Source organism: Sarcophilus harrisii, chromosome 1 (genome assembly GCF_902635505.1).
Source record: "Sarcophilus harrisii chromosome 1, mSarHar1.11, whole genome shotgun sequence".
Taxonomy (NCBI): Eukaryota; Metazoa; Chordata; class Mammalia; order Dasyuromorphia; family Dasyuridae; genus Sarcophilus; species Sarcophilus harrisii.
The window spans coordinates 214,910,713-214,929,525 of NC_045426.1; the positions used below are offsets into that span (position 1 = coordinate 214,910,713).

The 18,813-nt window shown below is 32.9% G+C and overlaps 1 protein-coding gene across 7 annotated transcripts in view; it reads right to left on the reverse strand.

Moving 5' to 3' along the window:
- Positions 1 to 18,813, reverse strand: part of TDRD7 (tudor domain containing 7) — a 100,059-nt gene that overhangs the window by 13,968 nt on the left and 67,278 nt on the right. For all 7 annotated transcript variants that reach the window (XM_031936759.1, XM_031936741.1, XM_031936748.1 and 4 more), the window contains 4 exons: positions 16,010 to 16,121; positions 14,959 to 15,161; positions 12,251 to 12,385; positions 11,755 to 11,841 (listed from right to left, as the gene is read on the reverse strand). In XM_031936759.1, coding sequence (XP_031792619.1) covers positions 11,755 to 11,841; positions 12,251 to 12,385; positions 14,959 to 15,161; positions 16,010 to 16,121 — 537 coding nt within the window. The remainder of the gene's footprint in view (positions 1 to 11,754; positions 11,842 to 12,250; positions 12,386 to 14,958; positions 15,162 to 16,009; positions 16,122 to 18,813) is intronic.

The following is an 18,813-nucleotide window of genomic DNA, read 5'->3' on the forward strand; positions in this document are numbered from 1 at the left end:
ACTTCAGGTAATTCTGTTATTCTACAGAAATAGCAATTTTTTTCTTATGCTAAAAACATGCTTTCTGGTTCTCTAATGAAAATAAAATTTAAAAATGGAACAAATTTTAAATAATTTCAAATTAAGAACAGAAAGTTTTTTTAAAAAGTTAAAAAAAAAAAAAACCCAACTCTGATTTCTCAGAATCAGAATTGGAAGGATTTCAGAGGCCATCTAATCCAACTCATAAATGAATAAGAATTCAATCTACAAACTTCCTCAAACATCTTTAGTTATTTAAACAGCCTTTGCTTTGAGTGACAGGAAAACCACCAGCTCCAGACAGTCATTATATTTTTTAAACTAGTCATTTCACTTTTGGATAGCTCCAATTGTCAGAAAGTTCTTCCTCACATCAAGTCCAAATCTGCCTCTTTGTAATTTCTGTCCAATGTTCCCAGCTTTGTCCTTTCCAATCAAGCAAAAGACTGGACACAGGACAACTACTTGTTGATTACTTGAAAACAGCTGTTTAGACTCTGCCAAATCTTCTCTTCTCTAAGCTAAAACATCTCCAGATCTTTCAAGTGAACTTCACATGGCATGGTGTCAAGCCTGTTTTTCATCCAGGTGGCTCAACCTTTTTTGGGCATTTCCAAGCTTATTAATGTCCTTCCAAAAAAAATGTGCCCAGAACTCAGTTTCTTGCAGTTTATAATGAGGGGGTATAAAGACACAAGAAATATGCTGCATAGTAAAGCAAAGGGAGAATTCATCTTTAATTTGTAGATCCCTGTGTTTTTCCTTGCTTCATAACCAGTTTTAGTACAAAGTCAAGATCTAAAATGCAACTTTTGACAAATTTACCAGTATATATCAGTGGTTTATGAGGATGTATACTCTATCATGTTCTTGAGAGGGAAAAAAGTATTGAATTTCTCTTCAGTAGGTAGTAGTAATATTTGGTAGTATGCTTAAAAAAAAATAAGTGACAGCTTTCCTACATGTTATCTTGGTCAGATGACATTTAAAATACTGTGTGCTCACAATTCTGAATGCCACATTTCAAAAGAAAAATTGATAAGTTGTATTGTAACTCAAAGGAGGCTGAAAAGGATGGTGAGGAACAGGAGATTAAGCTAAAAATTCTGACTCATCATAAGGAAAAGCTTTCTAACAACAAAAAAGATATAAAAGTAGAAGGGCTGTCTCAGGACTGAATTACATATAAACATAAGGTCTCAAAAGTTGAAATATTTCAGAGGATTTATGATGCTTCGATTAGAAAACAGACTAAAAACTTCTTATCCTTTCTATGCCTGATATCCTGATTTATACTGGCAAAGAATAAGGGTTGTTTTAGAACAAGTGCCAAAATAACAACTCTACACAAAGGGAGAGAAACATATAGCTTGCAGTTGACATGAAAACCCTTCAGTAAGAGAAGGTCCTGAGCTAAGCTCTGTAGACTTTGGATAAGCAAACCCAAAGGCATTTCAGGCTAGAAGAACAGCAGAACATAAATCGGAGTTAGGAATGAACATATTTTGCAGCATCAATAGAGAAGATATTTTATTTTGGGGAGAAAAATAAGGTTGGTTTGTAGAAATGATGATGGGGGGTGGTCGTGAATACCAAGATAACACTTTATATTCATATCTAAAGTAGAACTATTGAAGATTTTCAAGCATTAAAGTGAGATGAAGAAATTAAGTGTTTTCTTGTAGATTAATTTGCAGGATGGATGGAATAGAAGTGGAAAAGTCTAGAGGACGACAAATCAGAACACTGTAACAATAATAATAATAATAATCCAGGTGATAGGTGACAAATATGCCTGAATTTAGCTGATATTAGTAGAAAGGGATTCAGATACATTTTAAAGATTAAGTGACTGAAATTTTAATAACTGATTGTGAAGGAAAGGGAAAACTAGGAAACTGAGGTTTTAAAATAAAGATTAAAAAAAAGGTAGCTAGTGTCATTGAAAGAAATAGAAAGATGGAGGGATCAAATTTAGGGAAACAGAGAAAAAGATAATCTTACATACTTAATAGAGCTATCCCATAAGCAAACAGGCCTGAAGCCTGGATAGAGCTGAAGCTAGAAAAGTCAAAGCCATTTTCATAAAAGTTAAAGCTCAAATCATAAGATAATATCAGTTCATGAAGGAAAAGAATATAGATATAAAAGAGCTTATCTCAAATTTTTAGCAATCTAGTCTAAAAAAAAATATCCAACCTCACATAGAAGATACATTTCAAGGATACCTTTTATATGTTTTACACACACACACACACACACACACACACACACACAATATACATACGGCATCACATCATAGTGGAAGAGCTGGTTTCAGAATCATTAAGACCTAGGCTTAAGTCATGTCTTAAATATTTGCCAGCTTGTGTGATTAGTGTCACAGGTGAGTGGAAATCATTTCACCTCTCAATGTCTAATGTGACTCTTTAAGAGTATGGATTTTGGAAATGGAAGTTATCTGAACTAAGAAAATCACAAATCTGGGTTATTCAGATTATTGCTTATAGTAAGTAGGCAATTTTTTCAAGTTAAAAACAACATTTTCTGAACTTACGCTAACAATAAACTTCTAAGGTGATACATAATGGCACACACATTTTTGGACAAACCGGTATTGATCCCCATTATTGATCCCCATTATTTATGGTATTTTAAAACTTCTTATAAAACCTAGTTAAGAATCATTGAGAACTCTATATGAATCCCCAATGAGGAATATATATAGTCTGCTATGATATATTTATAAAATTCTATTAATCTGGTTGTATGGCTACAAATCTCTGAAGACTTAAAACTGAGCAGAATTAAAGGACAATGGAAAGGTACATACTGGGTACAGGTAGGTTGTAACATAACAAATGAATAAGTATACAGATTAAATCTGTCATAAAAAACAAGATAAGAATTAAGAAAATGATCTTTTCATGTGGAAAGAGAGAAGTATAACAATTGGACATTCCATTGGTATCCTGATGCTACTGAGAAAGCAGATTTCCAGCAATTTGAGTGGCAAACTGGGGTGAACTTTATGGAAGACATAAACAAATGTCAAACAAAAGGGGGCAGACAAGGACAAGTTGAAATTGAATTAAGAGAATATTCACATGAAACCACAGAACCATTGAAATATTTTTCTGTAGTGAGTACTCTAAAAAAGGTTATGGGAGTTTTTTCCTCAAATAATATAGACTGTCACATCTCCATTACTAAACACAGGAAAAAAAGCTTAAGACCCCATATTTTAGAGATTATACTTGATGTAATGTGGTTGGCTGGTCAAATGGACAAATATGAAGAACACTGTGAATGATTAGTCAGCTGCACTTTAAAATCTTAGAATTGAAGAGTTTATTATGTCTTTTCTAATCCTATATAGAACATTCCTTTGATGATTCAGTCTCTATTTGAAGATTTCCACTGATGAAAAATTCACTTCCCCTTGAAGTTTATTTCACTTTTAAACACATCTAAATGTTAGGCAATTTTTCTTATTGAAATATATAAGAGAAAAAATTAGCTGATCACATGGCAGGAATGAGGAACAACAGTTACAGAAGCTGAATATTCCATTGGAATTCTTGATATTAGAAAAAAAAAAGGCCTGCAGCATGTCAGGACATCAATTGATGGACAACAAGACCAAGAGTTGCATAGAATGGTTAAGTATGGATAGATTGCAATCTGCATCATTGGAGGGAATATTCACATCAATGAGATCATCAATTTAAGTACTTGAGTCTTGAACACTATTTCACTATCCATTCTATCCATTTGTCCTAATTTTGCTCACCACAGTTAAATAGAAAAAATTTTTTAAAATTCTTGTTGACAAACCTCTAAATGTTTGATTATGGTAACCCTATTTCCTAACTCACAACTCTTCTTTTCCCCAAATAAGACTTCTCTAGTTCTTGAGTGAATATCTCATATGTTCTGGGCCTGAAAATGGGAAGAACTGAATTCAAATCTGTCCTCAGATACTAGCTGTGTGACCCTAGGCAAGTCATATAACTCTCAAAATGCTTCAGTTTCCACATCTGTAAAATGGGGATAACAGCACCTACCTTCCAGGGTTGTTGTGGGGAATTAATTGAAAAGTCTTAGTGAAGTACCGGACATACAGTAAGTGCTATGTAAATGGTAGCTATTTTTATTACTGAATAAATTTACCATTCCTCTTAGGTATATAGTTTGTCAAATCCTTTCTAAAATTTGATACTTTACAACTAGACATAATAATTCCAACTTTTTTAACCAGGGAAGAATATAGTGGAATCACCTCCTATCTAATCATTAACATTACTGCTAATGCAACCTAAGAATTAGACTTTAATTTCCACATGAAAAACTTTCTAGTCATACCTTAAACTTTTGTATTTGTAAATTTTTTAAACTCAAGTGTAGGGTTTTAATTTATCTCCATTAAAATTTCATCTTGGTAGTTAAAACTTATCATTTCAGCTTTTCAAAATCTTTTTTTTTTGGGTATTCTATGGTCTTTTATTTTTCTTTTCTTTTTTATATCATTCAGAAATCTGATAAGCTTTCATTCAAGTCATTTATAAAAATGTTAAACTGAACTTAAGATAATAGATGTCACTTAGGATTGAATGGAAGCTATTCTTAAAGAAAGTTAACAAAAATGAGAGAAGTAACAAAAGGCAGAATAGACAAGAAACAAATGGAAGAAAAAAGGGGAAAATGAACTGGACAGAAGTAGTGTATGGCATTGACAATCAGAAGGTTACAAAGAAGATGGGGAGTAGCAGACACTGACAGCAAAAAGAGTCCCCAACAAAGAGGTAGGAAAGCATATGTCATACTAAAGGCATAGTCATGTAATAACTGCACCTTATGAAGGGAAAATAATCATTTAGGATATCAACAATTACCAACTTTGGTAATGCATAATGCTAAAAATCCACTATCCTTATGACAAATATGAAGAGAGAGAGAGAGAGAGAGAGAGAGAGAGAGAGAGAGAGAAAGAGAAAAAAAGAGAGAGAAATAGAGAGAAAGAAGAAGAAAAGAAGAAGAAAGAAGAAGAAAGAAAGAAGAAAGAAGAAAGAAGAAAGAAGAAGAAGAAGAAGAAGAAGAAGAAGAAGAAGAAGAAGAAGAAGAAGAAGAAGAAGAAGAAGAAAGGGAGAGAAAGAAAGAGAAGGTGTGTATGCATGCACTTGCAATCAAGAAGGCTCTCTTGTGTGATCTAAACTCTGCAATGTTGGAACAAAAGTCAGTAAAGTTGCAGGACTCTATGAAAAACTGAAATGCTCTTGTTAGAGATACTTAAGTTGTAAGCAAAAAAGATTGTGTTCCTAAAAACATTGAACTGTTCAAAAAGAACAGTTTGTGTTTGAGGATATTCTTTTCATTTTCCTGCCCTTCAATGTTGCCTTCATAATTCAATCTATTGGACGAGGCTGTTCTAAAGAATACGAGATATTATGAAATAGATTTAATGAAAAAGTTGATGTATCATTTGAGTATCATGCAAAACTTCCATTTTTGTTATAGCATTACCTGACTGACTCAAAGGTACAATGTTAAGTTTTCATTTAGCCCGACGTGAATATATGCAACTAAGACCAAAGACGTATCATCAGATTCAATTCAAGAAGCATTTTATTTATGAGCTAAGTACCTGAAGTACTTATCTGCATGTGTAAAACCTAGGTGGTCTTCCACACTAGGGAGACAAAAGCAATCATCTCTATCTTCAGGAAGTGGACATACTAATAAACTCTTCAAACAGAGACTGAATCATCAAAGGAATGTTCTATATAGGATTAGAAAAGACATAATAAACTCTTCAATTCTAAGATTCTAAAGTGCAGCTGACTAATCATTCACAGTGTTCTTGATATTTGTCCATTTGACCAGCCAACCACATTACATCAAGTATAATCTCTAAAAGCTATTTGTGTTTTTTTTAATTTAGTTCTAAATCATACTAAAAAGCAAGTCTTTTATGATTTGCTATTTTCATATTTATGTATACTATTTTTATGGAAAAGGCATAATTCTATAGAAGTAGGTAAGACTCCTAAATGAACCAAGTCTCAGTTAATAGTACCCATACTAAGAGTCATGTCATTATTTTGTTTAACAGGAGAGAAGGGTGGTCAAAAGTGGCAAGAATGCAAAATCTGGCTGATTAGCAGGAATATATATGGCAGGCAGAGAGCTAAAAAGGAGATTCTTCCTTATATTTAGCTGTAATTTACTTCCCCAGAAGATTTCACATGCCCTTCAGATATATGAATATAATTCCCATGCTCCTTCTTAAACTTCTGTTCTCAAAGTGGAATATCCCTACTTCCTTCAACTGCGTTATATATCAAAGTTTCCAGAACCACTATATATCCAAGTTCTTCTGTAAACTTACTTTAGATTGTCAATATCTCTGCTAATAAATGGCACCCATTATTGAACACATAATTTGGATGTAATATGGATAATGTAAACAATAAATGATTATTACTGATTGAAATCCTATATTCTTTTAATGAAACTAAAAATTGTGTTAGTTTTCTTAAGTATCTGATCACAATACCAACTCTTCTTGCAGTTAAACAGCCAGTACACTTTTTTTTTTTTAAACATAAAGTGTTGTCAGGATAGATCTTTTTCTTCCTATGCTTGAAAAATTTATTCTTTTAATCTAAATCTTGTCATATTAATTTAGGCTAATAATTCTAGCCTTTCAAGATCATTTTTAATTTTGTCATCCATAATTTTGAATGGACCTTAAAATTTTGTGAGATTAACAGACTTGGTTAATAAGCCTTCTACAAATTTATCCAAATCATTGATTTAAAACCCCAAACCTGTCAAACACTTGTCAAAAAGCAAAGGTTCAAAGAGAAAGCCTCATATTTGTTGAGAGACCACCCCTCTCCTTAGGATAACACTGATCCTTTAATTGGGCAATTATTCAAATGCAACTAATATACGATCATATAGTGTTTTCTATCTTGTCCAAGATTTTCATGAGAAATGTTACCAAACATTTTGCCAAAATCAAGATATACTTTGTCTATAGTATTCCTCTGCTTTACAGGTCTATTAAATCAATCAAAAAAGATTTGTTGTGGAATTAGTACAAATTGTTGTCTGCCAAGTCAGAGATAAGAATGTGCAAAATATATACAGATGAGTAAGAGACAAATTCAATTATTAGAAATCACAGTCTGTTATACTTAAATAAGATCTAGCCTTCCACTACCATATTCTAGTCAAGAATCCCATTACATGAATTCTGTAACATTGAGATATCTAACTTTACCTCTCTGTTTATTTGCTATGAAACTTTCTACTTTATATTACTGGTATAATCAGAATAAAAGTTGCTCAGTCTGCTATTTTTACTTCAGAAAGGTTGGATATTTCCTCTTTCAGGATTTTTTTTAAAATTCATTCCTCCCACCACATCATCTATCTAGAAAACTAGATTCTGTTGACATCATCTTCCCTCATCCTTATTTTCTCATTCAAAGTCAAAGCTTCTGTTAGCACCACTTTGTGTGGTTTATAGAAACTGACTGAGGTCTGGTTCAAATCTATTTCCTTCATTAACTTTGTATTTCAGGCAAACTGGACTACTAATACATTGCTCTCTGAATTCATCTCGTGTTTTTCCTTCTTAATCATCTTGCTTACATTCTTCTTCTTTTTATCTGGAATGTCCCTTTCCTCAACTTCAATGTGTCCAAATCTCATACTTCTTTCAAGACACAAATCTCAGTGGCCACTATATTTGTTTTATTTTCTCTGATCCTTTCCAGGGAGAAAGACCCCTTCTTCTGAATTTTTCTAGTACATTTATACTTCTATTATGTCACATCACATTTTCATTAGCATGAGAATTACATATATGTTCTGTAGTCCCTACTTAAACTATTAAACTAAGATCTAAACTAAAGATCTTTGAAGGCAAAACCCATCATTAATAATTGTGTCCTGATAATGCCCATCCCCATAGAAGGCCCTCAATGACTGTGTTGGATTAATGATCTTCAATCACCAGGAGAAATGGAAATGCTATCTGGACAGATGTATACACATAAATAGCGTGTATGTATGTATATATGTATCTATCTCTTTATCATACCTTTCAGTTTCCTAACATGGATTGTAATGTCATTAGGAACACCTAAGTCTTTTATTGTACTATGTGTTTCTATAGTAAACAACAGAAATGGTAGTGATAGGGAAATCTGAGAAATCTTGACATATTCTTCATCACATTTAAAAATGAAACACGTGTCCTAATTAGCCACATTAGATTTACATAAATGTAAATCTCAGCTCCTCAGTAAAGGATCATAGTTCATTATAATTATTCTTCCCGAGGGTGGCAAAACAGGGGTCCTCTCACCTACAATGATCCTTTTTGGTATTTGAATATATAATGACACTTCTTCCAAAGATCAGAAATTACCCTCCATAGTGAAAGACTACTACTTTATTATTCCACAGAATGTGGGTCTCCTCCATTAAAAAAAAAAAATCTATCTATCTCAGTCTTCCATTAACCAATATTTTGATCCTTTTTCTTTTCTTTCCTTTTTTTTTTTTTAAAATGCCCAGGAATCTTGTTTTCTGATTTCCTCTAATATTTCTTCCATCCTTTCTAGGGACCCTTCCTTCTCTCTTACTAAACTGAGATGCAAAGAGACATTCCTCAAGCCCTTTCCCCCTTCCCTCTTGCAGAGATCAACTTGCATTTGCAGCACACACAATTGGTGTGTGCTGGAAGGAAAGAAGGAAAGAAAGAAGGCAAGGAGGCAGACAAACATAGCACATACCCTGCATGTCACTGCACCAGCTCCCTTGTTGTCCGTATTTCCTGGATCTCAAGATGAACTAAGAGTCCTTTGAGGCTCCCCTGGAAACTGCAGCACAGGCAGAGGGCTAGGTCCTCTAGGGAGTGCTCACAGTTCTAACAACATTCTCATGGGGAGATGAGACAAACATATGGAACAGTTAAAAGCAGTGCAAGGCAGTATACGACTAAGTGCCAAAATGAGTGGTACAACAGACAATAGATGCTATAAGAGGGCAACAGTGTAAGAAATGTCAAGGCAAAGTTTTCTGGAGAAGCTGGGTCTTGAAAGAATTTGAATACAAGTAAAGAGGAAGGAGGATGTTCCAGGTGCAGGAAATAGTTATAAGCAAAGGAGCACAGGTAGGAATGAGCATGGGATATTCAAGTAAAAGTGAAAAGGCCGGCCTGTTATTTGGTTTTACATGCCAGGCAGGAGACTTGGATTTTATCCTAGAAATAATTCTTGCCATTCTTATGATTGGCACCTTACACATTTACAGGCTACATCAAAGTTGAGACATGCCCTTAATTCATCTATTTTAGTGACTTTTGCATTACAAGAGGGATAGCATCTTTTTATCCTTTAATTTCTCTCCATAGATAAAAGGCCCTGTTGAATAGAACCAGAATATGGTTCACTAGACCACCACAAATAAACTTAAAACTTAAGGTTAGCATGATCTGGAAGTGTACATACCTGTATGTTAACTGAATTCCAGAAACGAACCAAACTGTGAACCAAAAGTAGAATTCTGGTTCACTGGCAATCTTACTGGCAAACTCTGGGTAGCTTAAGGCTTGTACACTGAACACTAGTAAAGCTTCAAATAGGAACAAATCTAAACCTTTTGGAATTATTTAGGAATCAGAGTTAATGATGTCATCCCAATGGCTATTTCCCACACTAAGGGAGCCTCTTAATGATGATGACTGAATCTATAAAATTTACATACGTACTATTAACATAATAAATTTCAGCTAAGCTATAAAGTTAAGTTTTCAAGAAAGATGCTTCAAGAAAAAAATAAACTATTTTACCACAAGAATCATATGCCATGTATTTCCCTCCATATTCCATATAATTCCAATAAATAATTCTATTCTTTAGCCTTCACACAGACAATATTCTGAGTATCCAAATTATAACTATGAATATAAAAATAGTTCAGGAGTAGACTACTAGTATCTAATAAATTAATGAAATTGCTAAATAAGCAATTATGTTAAGAAAAGTTTATTTACATAAAATCATAACATAAAGCTCTACAAGTCTATTTGAAAATGCACATTTCAGTAAAATACTTATGCATTTCCATATCATATACTATAAAGAGTTGTGGCCACTGAATAATTCCATATATTCACCTAGTCAGGTCTCCTTGAAATGTAACAAATTGGTCATAGGCAATCCCCAACTTATTAAGGATCAATTTGCAAAGTCAGTTTGGAAAACCAGATGCCAAAAAGACTATTTTCCTTCCATATTATAATGTAGGATATCGGGAGATATCCTTCTTTCATTCTCTACTGACTGATACATGGGAACAAAAACACATATGCACAGGGTTCTTGCTTCATTCCTTGCTATAGAACAATCCAGAGCAGGGTTTCTGGCAGCTGAACTTAAGTGGTTAAGGGGAAGAAGGGAAGATAAATCTCAAGGACTATTTCTTTGTCTTTCTCCAGCCCAAAGACTGCTATTATCTCTGGCCCTCATCTCTCATTTCCTCTAGAGAGGCTCTACCCTTCATTCTTATCCTGGGACCAGCTTCTGTGATTGTGACAGCTGGACATCAAGGATAACCTGAGAATGGTTTTCTTCTGAAATTAAGATTTTTCATAGGATCATAGAGTTATATCTAAAGAACCTTCAAGACTAGTCATCTAGTAAATACTCTTGGAGAGGTTAAAGGATTTGTTTTTTAACTGCAACTCAGTCCCTGTGATTCAAAGTCAAGTATTCTTTCCCAGTATAGCAAAGGTGTTTTGTTTTGTTTTGGTAATACTTTGTGCACTTATAGCTCTACACATCTACAAAGTCAAAGTTAAAAAATTAAAAGTGAAAAAATTATGTTTTGGAAAAATTTATTTTTAATAATCCTTCAGTATTTCCCCCTTTGGTAAATCAGTTTTAAAAACCTTTTTTTCATTCTTCATCGGAGCAGGAAAGAAAAAAAAAAACCTCCTTATAAGCAATAGAAAGTAAATTGGGCCACTTTCTTTGGTGGTTCAGTTCTATATCTGGTATGTTAAACAATAAAATAATACTAAATAATGATAGCCAATATTCCTACAGCATTTATTATGTTCTAGTCACTATGTTAAGCACTTTATAAATATCTTGTTTGATCCTCACAATTATTCTGGGAAATGGGTGCTATTGTTATCCCCATACAACTGTTTTATAGATGTGGAAACTAAGAAAAATGGAGATTAAATGTTTTGCCCAGGGTCACAGAGCAAGTAAGTGTATAAGGCGTGATTTGAATTTGGGTCTTCCTAGTTCTAAGCACAGTACTCTTAACTATTATATCCCCTAGATGCCTGGTTTATAATAAATTAATCAGGCTTTTCTAGGCTGGCCCAAGATACCACTTATGTGTAGTACTGTTTTTATGGAGAAAACTGCTTCTAAATTCTAAATACCAAGGAATTTTTAAAACTACTGTAAGTTGGAGACAATTTGCATATAACCACTGTACAAGATTTAGACTTTTGGCACATATTCACATTAAAAAACTAATTATGCCACACTCATTAATTCCATTAAATTAGACTAATTTCACCTTTACTTTGAAAGGCCAAATAGGATTTAATTTATCTAAAACTTTGTTATCTTGAATAAACTCAAACTCAATAGTCAATGAAAGAGAATCTAACAAATAAAACAACCTAATTTTTACCTCCACCCGGGACCATTTTCCTTTGCAATGAAACAAGCAGATTTTCCCACAGAAAGGTAATGAAACAAAGTACTCAGATGTCATGTTCTGTAAAATAAAAATGAAGAATTTCAATTTTACTATCCAATAAAAATCTGACTACCATAGCATCAGTACATAAATGAATGATTGTGTAATATCAGCATGTTACTTAAAAACATAATCAACGCCGCTGCTTTCATATAAACATTCCCTTTCATTTTAGGTATCCCACTGATATATCTAGAATATAGTAAGATAAAAGCCCATACTCTGGAATTTTTCTTTGATATAATTTTCCAACCTCCTTTGAGACTTCCATGACTATACAACTCTACTGGGTAGAGTTCTTCTGCAGGTCAAGGCAGATTCAAACTCCCATTAATATAACACTCTGTCTGAATCAGTGTTTGCATTCAAGATTTTAATGACATAACTTTGTACTGAGGTACACATGATATTATTCATACTTACTCACCTTACAATGGAAGTAGTCTTCTAATTTATGCAAAATGTCATTGAGTTTGGACAGACCCTTACAAGGCACCTGGCAGTATAGAGTTCCATCAGAACAAATATTGGTCACTTTTACACTTGTATACATAGCATCAGCCTGTAAAAAAACAAAAACAAACTTTAAATATTTTAATATTAAATAACTTAAATATCTTGTCACCTATTAAATATATACCAATTTCTACAATCTATGATATATGCCCACATTTTTCTCAGAGTATTCCAGAAATTATTATTTGCTTTCATTTCTTTTTTCTTTCTCTTCCTTCCAGAAGAGGTATGAAGCTGATAGAATAGTTTGTTCTTCTAAGTTCTGAAATTTTTCAGATAAACTGATAGGCTGAAAGAATAAAATACTTAACTTTTACTCTTCACATTCAAAGGACCCACATGTGACCTTATTAATATGGATATCCTTTGTAACATTAGAGAGTCTATCTATATATTCTAATCTTGTACAATTTTCATGCAAGCCTTCCCATATATCTTCCACAAAGAATTCAAAATGCTGAATACCTTTAATAACACATGGGTACTAGTGCCGCACAACAGGCTCTCTCTCTTATGTGCAACTCTTTTTTTCAATCATCTACTTCCTGGAAATTTTGTACTACTTCTTCCACTCAATTCATCATTAGTTATATGCAAATAGCCTTTTAATGCTTTCATTGCCCTTTAGGTCACCTGCAATTCTGATTTATGTGTTCCATGATTCTCAAGTCTTAACAGCATCAATCACGCAGAATATCCAGTTTTAAGGGGGAGGAAGGAAGACTTTCTGCTGCAGGGAATGGCCTGGGATTACTTAAAGTTTTATGTATTTTCCAGAAGGAATTTCTTATTCAATTGTTTTGGCCCAAGATAGGTGTAATGTTAGATTAACTTAATGCCTGTCCATCTATCTAACTGCATTTACATCTGGACAAATAATGCTCTTTATTATCTCTTTTTAAGGAGTTGTAGGTATTAAGGAAGTTTTATAGTATTCTTGGTCTTAATTTAATTAACTTAATATGACATAATAACAACAATGATAGATAGCATTTATATAGTAGTTTAAAGTTTACAAAGCTCTTTTATAATATTATCTCATTTCATCTTTACCATAAACTTGGGAGATAAGTGCTATTATTACTCTCATTTTACAGTTGCAGAAAATGAGGCCCAAGTTAAATGACTTGCCCAGGATTAGAAATCTGTAAGAACTCACTCTTTTTTCCTCACTCTACCCTCTATAATATTTATCTATCAACAAATGGAATTATCTCGAGAAGCTAACATTTGTAAGAATTCCCTCTTCCATTAGTATTCTGCACTGGACATCTGCCCTATTGCTGGCATTTTTCTCCATGTTTCACATTTCATTTTAGATTAAGGATTATTGAACATAATTATTCCCTTTGTTTAATCTTATTTTTTCATTTCATTTCTTTCTTTTTTTTAATAATAATAATCACTTTCCTTTCATTTTTGGTTTGCTTTGTTCTCATTTTGGAATGGGGGGAAAAACCCTAAATGTTAAAAAATAAGATTCAAAGGATTCATTTGGTGTAATGATAATACATAGGGTCTTTAAAATTTGAAAAACAACAAACATATACACATATACCACACACATACCTCTCTCTTTTTCTATATGCATGAAATCTCATTTGATCCTCAAAACCTCATAAGAAAGGTTATTACTGTCTCCATAATGAGGTCAATGAAGCTGGTTTAAATGGCCTGCCCTGGGTTCAGAAAGCTACTAAGTATTTGAGAGGGAATTTGAACCCTGACATTCCTACCTCAATCCAGTGCTCTACCAATTATACTATAGAAGTAAAATACATTTTTATAGTTGATGAACAATAAACACTAAATAGGAACTCACTGTCTTCATTGTACCTTTCAATTATATGATTCTGAAGATGTAGTTTGTAAAACACTTGTACCTTTCTCAGATTCCCTTCTAAACAGAATACCTTATATGTGAAACCAATCTCATACTTCAGAAATGAGAAAGTAGGAATATATGCTTAAGTAGTTACTGATGTCTCTTTTTTGGTGGTAATATTATCTCTGTGTGGCTTTTGTCCATTGTTTATCTTCCCTTATTTCAGATTTCTTGAGAATCAATTGTGTCAACTTCAGAATATATTTTTTATGTCTATATCTTTAGACAGATATATAAATGATATAAGGCTTTATATATACAGACACACACATAGGGTCTGTTCTAGCTGCTCTTCTAATTTTCATCTTAAGAATTTATTTAGCATTTTAAATACCATCTCCACTTCTTTATAGATTACATGGTAGACTGCTATATTAAAACTCAAATGTTGTAGAATGTATGGTGAAAATAGCTTAATACTTGAAATTTTGTATTGGCAAGCACTCTTTCTGACCTTTTCGTATATTCAATTTTTCAAAAACTTAAAAAAACCTTAAATTTAGGTTATTTTCCTTAGAGCTTTTGAATTCAAAGTTTAATTTCAATCACAGTGATAAATTATATTCCCCGTTTTCCTAATTAAGTGATAACACTAAAAGAAGATAGTGTTCATGGGATTTTGCAATTAAGATAAAAAACAATTCAATTCATGTTATTAAAGTAACCCTAACTTTCTCATGTGATGATGCTTTTTCATAAACAATTCATATAGCCGGTGGCAATCATCACAGTACCTGAAGGTGCACCTCCAGCGTTTTGTCACAAAGTGCTTTTAAACAGGTGGCATTGATATTGATATCATCCTCTCCAGATGTATCATACAGGACCACAAGAGGAATCTCAGCTTTTTCCAGGATTTCTACAGCAAATATCTTCCCACAGGCTAAAGATTCAACCACCTTCACTAAACTAGGATCATCATTAAAAACTTCCAACCCTGAAAAACAATTGAATACTATTTTTAGTATGTATTTACCAGCTTAAAATGACTATATATATATATATTTTAGTATAAAATTCTTAAATTTTAACTGTATTTGTATCATATATTTTTACCTATATTCCTTATTAAAGGTTAGTACAAAAATGTACTGCAGTGTAAAAACTCTAATAATATTTACCCAGAGAAAAAAAATCCCAGGACAAAGAGGAAAAAATATGATCAGAAGAGACATCATATCAAGAGAAACAGATTTTTTCCTTAATTAGATGTAATACAAATAACCATATCTAAATCAAGTAAGTTGAATATAACACAACTATCAATGGAACCAGTCATATTCCACCCCCCCCCCCCAATTCTAGCCCTTTGCACCAATAATATCCTTTACTCCCAATTCATTTGTCAAAACAATGAATGTTCTCTTCACACTTGGAGGTATGCTCACCTTCCAATATTATGTGAGCTTTTTGATGCTGAGAGATCATTTTTCAATTTAATAAAGGTGGTACATTTGATCAGTATTTTTAAGGGTGCCATACATAGCTAAGAAATTTGGAAACTCTTTTCTGTTCCCCTTCAGTAATCACTATTCAGTTCCTTGACTCTTTTATTAGCTTTTTTTTTTTTTTATTAGGTGTATGTAGGACTGAAAGGGACATATTGAGGTTCCCAACTATTATAGTTTTGCTATCTATTTCATTCTGTAATTAGATTAAATCATCTTCAATAACTTTGGGGCTATGTCATTGTGTGTGTGTGTACAAAAAAAATGCACTAATATTGCTTTATCCATGGTGCCTTTAAGCACATTGCATTTTTATTACTTTCAAAAGTTTGCTTACCTGCTAATTTACATTTTGCTGCTTGGAAGGAGAGCAAACAAAACCTTGAATTTAGTTTGTATACTTTGGTCTTTTCTATAATCTCACTGAAACCATAGTCAACATAGCAAACCTAATGAAAAAAATGAAACCGAATATTTAGACCACATTTTTAAAAAATAATTCTTTAAAACATATAATAATGTAAGTTTCATTATAGGCTCCATCTTATTTCCAAATTACATTTTTTATTCTTCAATTAAGTATTAACACATTGGCACTAGAATGAGAATATTCTAGGGAAATTTTACTTTGAGAGAGAGATTATTTGGCTTTTAATACCCCTTCTGAATGGTATATAAACCTGACATTTTATAATGACATGACATTTTATAAGCATGCACTGAATGGGAAATCACATAATTCCCTGACCATTACTCTTGATAACTCCAATGCCCCTCATACTGTAATTCCCTTTCCATTCCCCCATCATCAGCCTTCTTTCTTTGAATTCTAATTTCCTGATATCTTCAATCCTTGACATCTTCTTTTGCTTCTAAGGTAATTAGTACTCTATTCCTAAAGAGAGCAAAGAGTCAAGCAGCTACAGAAGTATAGAGAAATGACTTACTGAGTGCAAAAGCATTTTATATTCAAGCACTTCTTGTATATTTGACACTTTGGTAAGCACCAAGGATACAAAAACAGAAATACATTTCTGCCCTCAAGGAACTTATTTTCTAATAGAAAATGATAACATACATAAATACATAAACATATATAAGCAGGGAAGGGTGTTTTGATAAGGGAAATCACAAAAAAAGATTGTTTTAACTTGTCGTTTCTAGGAATTGTCACATTGATTTGATCACACAACAATAATATAATTCTGGTCAGTGATGGAGCACATCTATGACTAAAAAGGTTTCATACTGAAAAGAAAAAAAAAAAACATCTAGAGAAGTGTTCAAATTTGATCCATAGAGATTTAGTAGCAGGTACAAAAAAGAATTAAAATAGTAGGAGAAAGAATAAGTAATTCTCAGAAGAAAATTTCAAGAAAGAAAGTTGGAAATAAACTCTAAGCCCAGGTATCTATATATAAATGCACAGAGTATATACAATAATAAAAATGAACAGTGAAACTTTGCCATAAGGAAGCAAATTCATCTTTGTAGGCCATCACTGAGATCTGGTAGGTTGGATAAATAAGAATATGCTCATAAGAATATACTATTGACCATTTAATTAAAAGAATGAGATGAGAAGTCTGGAAAAAATAGTTCACAAGCTTAAACTGAAGGTATGATATAGTAGTGATGGGAAACTTCAATAATTCAAATTCCCTTTCTGGATGCCACTCTCTTCCAAAAGTAAATAAAATTCTTAAATTGTGACTTATCTTGATAATTTCATTCACTGGAATTTGGGTCTGACTCTGATCGGCCAGGAGGAAAAGGTTAATAAAAAGGAATCAAGAAAAAGATAATCTTTGGAGCTGATGATTAAATTAATTATAGAAAGAAAAAGCCAAGCACAGCTATGTGTATCCTAGATTTTGGAAAAGATTTAAAAGGACTCAGAGAAAGGACTGATAGAATTCACTAACATTCTTCTGCTAAAGTCAAGTTCAAGAGGGTTAAATAGTAAGAAACAGAGAACAAAAGCAGAAATGATTCCACCTAAGTAAAAAGAAGAGCTACTTAAACACATGTAGAAGATGAAAGAAAGGAGGTGATAGAATTTAATTCACCAAACATTTATTAAGCATTAGAGTGACATAATTTTGTAAGAATAGGGCCAAGAGTACTGAAGCTGAATGCTTGGCCACAAAATTTTTGTTTTTGTTTTGAACATTGAAGGTATAGAAGGTCAGAACAATTTGACACTTGCTCAGGATAGAAGAAATAACTAGTGACCACTAAACACTAGCATGATTTCAAGGAAAAGTCATCTCCTTTACAGTAACTATATGGTTTTAACAGTCAAATGTTTAGAAATAGCATAATTGGATTTTAGCAACACAGTCAACAAAGTTTCTCATGGTATACTTGGTACCAAGGAGGAGAGAGGTGTGTTGGATGACAGTATAATTTGGCCCTTTAGGCTTGATTGAATGACCAGACCCAAAAAGTAGTCATTACTAGGTCAAAGTCAAATTATAGTGCTCTCTGTAGTGAAATGTCCGAAGGACCTGTATACCAATGGCTTGGAAGAAATTATGGAAGGTCTGTTTGCCAAAATTGCAGATAATAAGCTGGGAAGGGGAGCCGACTTATTGAGTAACACAAGATTCAAAAAGATCTTACTACATTAAAGCATGAGTCAAATCTATTAAGATGAAATAAAACAGAGACAAATATAAAGTTCTTTATTTGGATAAAGAAAAAAAATGTCTAAGATAGGTATGACTAAATAATAATAAAAAAAAATTGGGAATAGTTAAGTCCATATAAGTAAGCAGTGTGATACAGAAGCCAAAAAACTAAATGCTACCCTAAGTTGCATGAAGAGAGGTAGAATACTTAAGTACTTTCAAGGGCAGTGGACATTCCACTGTACGCTACCCTGGTCAGACTACTAAAGAGGGGCACAATGTTCAATTCAGGGCGCCATATTTTAGGAAAAGGACAAATTGGTTTTCAGAAAAGAATGATGAGTATAATTATAGGACTAGAAATCATATAACACAAGAATAAAGTGAAGGAACTAAGTATGGGCAACCGGGAGAAGATAAGACTTAATGGCTCTCAACAAGTATATGAAGAGCTATCAAGTGGAAAAGAGAAGAGACTTGATACTGATTGACTTCAGTTGGAAGAACC